A 9,071-nucleotide genomic window follows, 5' to 3' on the forward strand; every position below is an offset into this window, starting at 1 on the left:
CTGCAAGGGTCCTTCAACTTAATTCAAAGTTTCAAGCAGGTCCTTGATCTTGTTTGTGTCAAATTAGTCATTTCTTCATGTCAATTTGGTTGTTTTGTTTAAAATGTAGGATCAAACTTCATTTTTCATGTATGTTACCAAAAGTCTTGCTGACCATTTTAAAAGGTACATTACATCTTCAGTTCATCAAGGTTGCATCTAAGTTACATCATGGTGACTGTTACAATATCTAATCCGTCAAAATTAACACGATAGTTTTTTGTTTTTATCTAAAACTGTGACCTTGTCCTGATCATTAATTGATTGTGTACTAAAAACTGTAACAGAAGTCGGCTAAGAATAAAGTTGGTTCAACATTGTAAATATTTTTAAAGACTAATTTGACATCAAGAAAAGATAAAATGATCTGTTTGAAATTTAAATTAAGTTAAAAACCTCGTTGTAGTTTTGCCCATTATAACATTTCCATAATTATGCCATGCTTTATCAGGGTGCTAAGTTTTCTTGTATATTTTCACCCGAACCTTCCCTCTATACTTATATATATGTTATATATTATCTGAATTATTCTAGGAATAGACGAAACTTAACCTAAGCTGTGAATGTGTATGACATGTAAGAGTTAGTCTATGAAAGCACCAACACAAAAACGGACATTTGACACGACACTAACGCTGACATGTCGACATTGGTAATAATTTAAAAAAATGCAACAACTGAACATAACCACATGTGTAGGTGTTAGTTGTTCTTATACACAAGAAAAATTGAGAAAAAAATGGATGTCATTGATGCAAATATTAAATTGTTCAATGTTCTGTTGCAGGAAATCAACGGTAATGGTCTCGGCCTCATTGGTTAAGCAACTGCGAGAAGAAACCGGTGCAGGGATAATGGACTGTAAGAAAGCTCTTTCTGAAACAGAGGGTGATCTTGTAAAGGTGCAAGCATACCTCAGAAAAAAGGGTCTCTTATCCGCTGATAAGAAATCCGGAAGACTAGCAGCTGAAGGAAGAATTGGTACATACAATCACGATTCAAGCATCGGTGTTCTAATTGAAGGGAACTGTGAAACCGACTTTGTCGGCAGAAGTGAGAAATTCAAGGAGTGTGTTGATGATCTTGCAATGCAAGTGTTTGCTTGTCCACAGGTTCAGTTTGTATCTGTTGAAGTTATTCTTGAAACCATTGTGACGAAGGAAAGAAAACTTGCGTTGCAGAGAGAAGACCTTGCTTTGAAACCCGAGAACATAACAGAGAAAATTGTTGAGGGGAGAATCTCAAAGAGGTTAGGAGATCTTGCTCTTATAGAGCAGCCTTTCATTAAGGATGACAGTGTTACTGTGAAATACTTGGTGAGGCAAAGTATAGCTGCCATTTGTGCAATTTGAATCTGCTATTTGTAGATAACAAAAAAATTTCTTCAACTTTCAATCTAATTATCTATTGGAATATTACACAATCTCTGTCTGTACTAAATCTCTTTATTGTTATGAAATTTGTATAATTTTGGTACATCAAACATAAGATGCCAAAGTATACAAAAAATATCAGATTTCAACAATATGAGAACAGGTCCAGAATTCCACCATGGTTACTACACAGAAAACGGGAACATGAAAAGTAACCTTGTGTTCGCTCAAGGAAATGAGTAATATTCTTTTTTTGTCACGGTAAAAGCTGTGACATATGGACCCTTATACATGAAAATGTATGTTTATCCATTAATTGAAAACAAAAGGTTTGGATCGCTGTTTATGATTTGTTATGCTTCGTCATGGTAGCTCCATATCGTATTGTATAAAAACATGATCTTCTTCATTTGATCTGGTTTTCCACTGTTTGGATTATTTAGAAAGAAATAAATGCTAGAATCTTCAAGAATAAAGATGACAATATTCACCACCTATTTGACAAAATTAAGGCACATTCTTATAAGTGGCTAAAGGCAAAAGACATCAACTTTGCTTTTAATTACCACATACGGTGGCTCAATCCTCGATTATGCTTGTAATTTTTTGTTTTTTTTGCATTGCTTTTGGTGTTTTTAACCGTTATATGATGTAAATTTTCTTTTCTCTTTGCTTCTCTCTAGCACTCCTTGTGTGGAGAAAGTAAAGTTGATTGGTAATTAAATTCCATTTTAGCTTATTCAAAAACAAAACAAAAAAATTGACAAGAAAAAGGACATCGGGGTGGAAAACAAAACAAGTTGTTGGTTGTCAAAAACAATCTGATGAAGCTTGTAGAACTAAATTACTAATTGATTGAAAAAATATAATTTGAGTTGCAACTAACTTACATCTCTTCTTGAAGTCTTATACAACGAATAAACAGCTCGAGAAGCAACCTGATGAAGAAAATATGAATGAAGGTATATCAGAGTTTTCATCAGTCATATCATATGTATATCTTTATAATAAGCAGCATCGTTGTTATTGCTTACCTTCATAGCAACAGAAAGAAACTTCAAATATGCACCCTTTTTCCGAGTTCCAAATGGAGGATTCATTATAACTGTATCAACAATTGGACCTGGCAAAAATACCAAGATGACTAAATCATATGAATTTGTTACAAAAACGATCAGCAACTTATAAAATAAAGATTTAGATTTTAGCATAAGCTATCTTTCATCACAAGATTATGTTCAAACATGAATGAATGCAACATGATCAGATTCATTTGGAATTTAATAAATTCATTAGTGAATGCAATGTAATGACGGCAGTTTTGTAAAACTACAAAATTTCAAACACGTACAATCCAATTCGATACATAGAATACATTCAAACACTTTACATATAGAAGAATAATAACATGTGAATAATGGAAACGAAATAAGATCATCAACTTGTATCTTATGACATGGAATAAAAGTGCTTATATACTTGTTACAATGTGAAGATATCGTACTGTTGAAAGACAAAGATGATGTTGAAACTTGAAAATACTTCCCTATCTCAAGTCCATGATATTAGATTGAATAAGATCCATGTCCAGCCGCAGTTTTGGTTGAATAACAAAGGAATAATGTTTATCAGCTAGTAGCGGCCAACTTTAACATAACGATGACTTCTTGTAAAATATATAAATTTAAAGCAATAATGAAATTAAGATCAAAATCAAAACATTGGCCTGAATCTTTGTCACTCAACATATGTACAATAATATTCAAAACAGTTTGAGCATTATTATTGTTTTCCTCCAACAATTCATGGTGTTGATTTCTTCTTCCAAAATCAATAATTTTATTTTTCTTGCAGGTTGAAGACTTCCATGTTTGCTGATCTCTTTAAGACAAAGTAATCTCCTTAATGCCTTCATTGGGAGCACAATTCAAGTGATGATTGGAATTCCTAGAGAAATGTTGTTTCTTTTGAGCAATTCAATGTTGCTTGGCAGTGCTCATATCAGGTTTCTTAGTTTTATGCTAACTTTACATTCTTTCATTTTCTTAGCAAATAAGATTGAGTTGGTACGTCGATTAAGATGCAGGGCTACAAAACTGGGGTTCTAAAAATGTGGCCATGAAGAGTATTAGACACAAACCATAGAGTGCTAAACTTATCAAGGGATCCATGTCATATTCACATACTGGATTTGCAGCTATTAGTTATGGAGTGTAAGATTGCTAACAATTTCTGTTTATTTTATTTATTTATTTTTATGCCACTTTCATTGTATCAGTACCTTCAACATAGGCTAAAGCATCTTGCAACTTAATAATCAGAAGATAAAACCCCGAGAAAATGAAGTTCCAACAACCAATAGGAATTATTTGCATAAAAAAGGTAAACAAGAAGATTGATGTGAATGAGAGATGAGATTTGAATTTCAAAAAAAAGGTAAACAAGAAGATTGATGTGAATGAGATTGTATCAGTACCTTCAACATAGGCTAAAGCATCTTGCAACTTAATAATCAGAAGATAAAACCCCGAGAAAATGAAGTTCCAACAACCAATAGGAATTATTTGCATAAAAAAGGTAAACAAGAAGATTGATGTGAATGAGAGATGAGATTTGAATTTCAAAAAAAAGGTAAACAAGAAGATTGATGTGAATGAGAGATGAGAGATTTTTGAATTTTGAATTTCAAAGTTTATCCCGAATTTATCATTCATTCACACATCTTAATGATCTACCTATCCTTCAAAGCGAGTTTGAAGTATATAACCATTATCTACTACTTCTTTCAGCCGATGTGGGACTATTTTTAGTGCCCCTACTAGCTTCTTGAAGCTTTCGAACGAGAAACATAAACGAATACTTCAGCTGCAGTTCAAAATCATAATATTATAGAAAATCATTTATCCAATGAATCTTACCAGTTTAATCAAACAACACCAAGTGAGTTTGATTCTCGTCTTGGCTCTTAACCACCCAACCCTCTATAGCATACAACATTGCAGGTTTGATTGTTGTCCGATATAACTTTCATTTTCAACTTAAGTGGTAAAAATTTGGTAAAACATGCCAATCACCAACTATGTGGAAAAGACAGTGTAGGGGGTTAATGCTAAGGATGGCCCCTTTGTGGTTGGTAATGAGTGCGTTTTCCAGTTAATTTGTAGAAAATCTTATGAGTGAGTGTTGTTCTTGTTGAACAAGAGTTTAACATGATCCTTGTTGTTCTGTTAAGCTCAACAGGGTGTTTGATTTGATCACTATTTGAGTATCTTGTATGTTCTGTTGTATGGTTATTATGATTTTAGCTTTTTTTTGTGCTAAGGTTCAGGTAGGATTGGTTTTACTTTCATGGAATAGAGAAATATCAGATCCTTCCTCTATTCAGAAAATAGCAACACTTAAATCAATAGGTTTTTGTTCCTTGCTTCATCTTTAGTGAAGGTAAATTCTGCTCCATCTTTATATCTCAGGTTTTTAGTGATTGTTGGATTTGGTTCTATCATTTATACCTCAAATTTACTTTTATTTTGTTTGTGTTCTCACATTCTTACTAAATATTTGCAGCTAGAAGACTTTTGTTGCTTCAAGTGAAGCTATGAAACATGGTGTTGCAAGCTAAGAAGATTTTTGTTGCATTAGCTTGCTTAGATCCCCTCATGGCTAATGTTTTTTTTTTTAGTATACTGATATAAGCACTTGTGAGACTGTTTGGAAGAGTTTATGGAAACAACTCATGACATGTCCATAAAAGTTGTTTTTAGCTTATTTTAATAAGTTGTTCAGAAAAGCTTAGAAAAATAGCTTATGCATAAGCACTTATATGATAAGCGTTTATCTTATAAGCTTTAATTAAGTTGCTTATCCAAACGAGGTCTTAGTTTTCCAACCTGTTCACCAATCTTTGAATTCCTACATAAGATTTCTAATTGTTAAACGTCTGTTCCGCTCCTGTTTGGATTGCAGCAACTATATCACCAGCACTTGTGAAGCAACTTCGGGACGAAACAGGAGCTGGAATGATGGACTGTACAAGAGCTTCTTAGGAAAAAAGGCTTGGCAAGTGCAGACAAGAAAACAGCTAGGTTCTTACATTCATGACAGCAGGATCGGTGTTTTAGTAGAAGTAAACTGCGAGACAGATTTCGTCTTCCAAGGTGAAATTTTCAAAGAGCGTTTCGATGATATAGCCATGCAAGTGGCGGCATGTCCCCAAGTAGAGAATGTTGTTACCAAAGACACTCCTGAGGAATTTGTGAAGAAAGAAACGGAGATAGAAATGCAAAAGGAAGATCTTGCATCAAAACCGAAGCAAAATAGATCAAGGATTGTTGAAGGACAGATAAGGAAAGACTCGAGGATTTACAGTTGCTTGAGCAGGATTAATAAAGTGACAGTAAAAGATATGATTAAGCAGACAATTGCAACTATTGGAGAAAATACGAAAGTTAAAAGGTTTGTGAGGTTCAATCTCGGAGAGGGTTTGGAAAAGAAAACCAGGATTTTGCTGCTGAAGTCGCCGCACAAACTGCAAAAAAACCGGTAACTACTCCAGTGAAAGAGGAGCCTGCTGCTGCTGCTGCAGAAGCCAAGGAGACGGAACCAAAGTAAGTCGTTCTATGAATTCCTATTTGTTAGTGAGTTATTTAATTACGAAATTTGGTAATTTGTTTCTGGAAAGCTACATTCTAAAAGGAAAAACTACAGCAGGGGTCCTTTATCTTAATTTAAAGTTTCAAACAGGTTCTTGATCTTCTTTTCGTGTCAATTTAGTCATTTCTTCATGTCAAGTTGGTTGTTTTGTTTAAAATGTAGGATCAAACTTCATTTTTCATGCATGTTACCAAAAGTCTAGTTGATCATTTTTAAAGGTACATTAAATCTTCAGTTCATCAAGGTTACATCTAAATTACATCATAGTGACTGTTACAATATCTAATCCATCAAAATTAAGACATAGTATTATCCTTAAGTTAAAGACCCCTGTCGTAGTTTTTCCCATTATTACATTTCCATAGTTATGCCAAAGTTGACCTTTCTTAGGGGTTGCATTAAATTTATGTGCTAACCCGTTTGAGCAATGGGTTGCATTTCTCATTTTCTTATTCTTTTTCATGCACTTCAAATTTATATTACACTCTTTTTACAAATAATGTGAAGAACTGAGTCACTTTTGAATTATACTAAAGGCACCAGAACTACAAGCTTTATCAGGGTGCTAAGTTTTCTTGAATATTTTCACCCGAACCTTCCCTCCATACTTATATATATGTTAAATATTATCTGAATTGTTCTTGGTATAGACAAAACTTAACCTAATCAGTGATTAAGTATGACATGTCAGCGTTAGTCTATGAAAGCATCGACACAAACACGGACATTTGACGCGACACTAACGCTGACATGTCGACATTGATAATAAATTTAGAAAATGCAATAACTAAACGTAACCACATGTGCGGGTGTTAGTTGTACACAAGAAAAATTGTGAAAAATAATGGATGTGTTTGATGCAAATATTAAACTGTAATGTTGTGTTGCCGGAAATCAACGGTAGTGGTCTCGGCCTCTTTTTGGTTAAGCAACTAAGAGAAGAAATAGGTGCAGGAATGATGGACTATCAGAAAGCTCTTGCTGAAACAGAAGGTGATCTTGAAAAGGCGCAAGCATACCTCAGAAAAAAGGGTCTCTCATCCACTGATAAGAAATCCGGAAAACTAGCAGCTGAAGGAAGAATTGGTACATACATTCACGATTCACGCATCAATGTTCTAATTGAGGTGAACTGTGAAACCGACTTTGCTGGCATAAGTGAGAAATTCAAGGAGTTGGTTGATGATCTTGCAATGCAAGTTGCTGCTTGTCCACATGTTCAGTTTGAAAACACAACATATGTCTGCCTTGAAGCGCATGATTCGATATATTCTAGGTACTCTTGGTTTCGGTCTACATTTATATCCTTCATCCATTCTAGTTATTTTGTGTATCTTGGGTACAACCTTATCTCTTGGTCTGCTAAACAACAACCGACATTGTCTCAATCCAGCGTTGAAGTCAAATATCGTCGAGTCGCGAGTAGTGTCTGAGTCGTGTTGGCTTAAGAATTTTCTTTTGTAACTACATATTGTCCTGTCTCGAAGGAAACATTAGTCTATTGTAATTATGTAAGTGTAGTGTATCTCTCAACTCTCAAGTAATTCCGTTCAACATCAACACTATGAGCACATTGAGATGGATAATCATTTTGTGCGTGAGAAAGTTACTCGTGACCAAGTTAGTGTGTTGCATGTTCCTTTTCAATACGAAATAGCTGACATCTTCACTAAGGGCCTTCCACGACAACTCTTTAATGACTTTCGACATTGTATCAACATCTGGCAACCTCTAGTTTCAACTACGGGGATGTATTAAAATATAAATATATTTTATATTTGGTATGAATCTTTATTGAAATATGTAAATATCTTTTATATTTGAAAAGTGAACTTATCTTTTTCTTTATAGATAAAGTTGAAAAACTAAATTAGAATTTCATTGTATTTTCATTTTTAATCTTGATCACTAATTCCACTTTCTCTAGAAGTGATGTAGGGTTAGCTTCAAAATTTTAATAAGCCATCAAGAGCAGGCCATTGTGAACTGATTTCTCTATTCTACCATTAACCATAAATCCATCATCATAGTTTTTTGGTCCATACCTGATACGCGCAAAGTCTCCTCCTTTGAAAAAGTAATATTCATTCTGAATGTGAGAAGCAAAAGCTGCATCAATTCCATTCATCTCAAAGACAGTACCATTGAAACATGCAAAACGATAGGGATTGTAGCCATCAGTTATGAGACTCTTGGAGTGATAGTTTATATATGCATATCTACCTCCTTTGAATAAGAAAGCAGGTTTATTGATGTACCTAACGGCACATTCTATTCCGCTTTCAAACGTCTTTCCCTTGAGACTAGGAAACATGCCGGTGATCGGAATAGGACCTAAAAGTAACTTGGTCTTTGTTGAATCATGTGGAGAATAATCTATTTTGGCACATTGATTTCCACGGAAGATGAATGCATGATTGTCTTCGATGTCAAAGGCACAATCAATTCCAGTTTCAAATACTGTTTTAGCAAGTCTTGGCCAAAACTTGAAACACGTAATATTTGTTAGGAATTATAATTAAAAATATGAGAGTGATTTGCACATTAAAAAATAAATTATTTTTTAAAAAAACTATGTTCATTGTTGTAACATTATTTACGATCATGCTTGGTTTTATTCAATTTTTTAGTAAAGACTGTCTGTAAGGCCTAATGCAATTGAAAATGCTGATATTACCAGACTGGACACCTTTACCTGCATTTTCAGGATTTCATAGTTGTGTGTGATCTTTAGTCGATGTTTGTCATTTCGTCTATTGAGAAAAAACAGATTTATAGAAAGACCAATTTTTGTTCCCAAGAAAAATTGTTAAATCCAATTTAGTTTATGAGAAGAATAAAAGCAAATTTTAGTCTCATATAAAAATGAACCTTTGTTTGTACTTTGTTTGATTGACAAAGGAAACATAGAGGAAACAAATTTTAAAAATAAAAGCTAAAAGAAGATAAAAATAATAGAAAATGATATATGATTATATAGTAGTTTGGTACAACTTTCTGTTTTAGTGG

The 9,071-nt window shown here is 33.7% G+C and overlaps 1 protein-coding gene and 1 long non-coding RNA gene across 2 annotated transcripts; one reads left to right on the forward strand and one right to left on the reverse strand.

The window, feature by feature from the left end:
- The first annotated feature begins 4,124 nt into the window (after positions 1–4,124).
- LOC146917094 (uncharacterized) lies at positions 4,125–7,918 on the forward strand. Its single transcript, XR_015015464.1, has 3 exons — positions 4,125–4,853; positions 4,977–6,016; positions 7,011–7,918. It is a non-coding gene; the product is annotated as an uncharacterized LOC146917094 (long non-coding RNA).
- Positions 7,919–8,016: 98 nt separating this feature from the next.
- LOC146917095 (albumin-2-like) lies at positions 8,017–8,763 on the reverse strand. Its single transcript, XM_085721821.1, has 2 exons — positions 8,758–8,763; positions 8,017–8,547 (listed from the first exon to the last, which is right to left on the reverse strand). The coding sequence occupies exons 1-2, from the start codon at positions 8,761–8,763 to the stop codon at positions 8,017–8,019; spliced, it is 537 nt and encodes a 178-aa protein (XP_085577947.1).
- Between the last annotated feature and the right edge of the window lie 308 nt (positions 8,764–9,071).

This window comes from Medicago sativa, chromosome 6 (assembly GCF_051527215.1).
Source record: "Medicago sativa cultivar Bolivia chromosome 6, Bolivia_mono, whole genome shotgun sequence".
Lineage (NCBI taxonomy): Eukaryota > Viridiplantae > Streptophyta > Magnoliopsida > Fabales > Fabaceae > Medicago > Medicago sativa.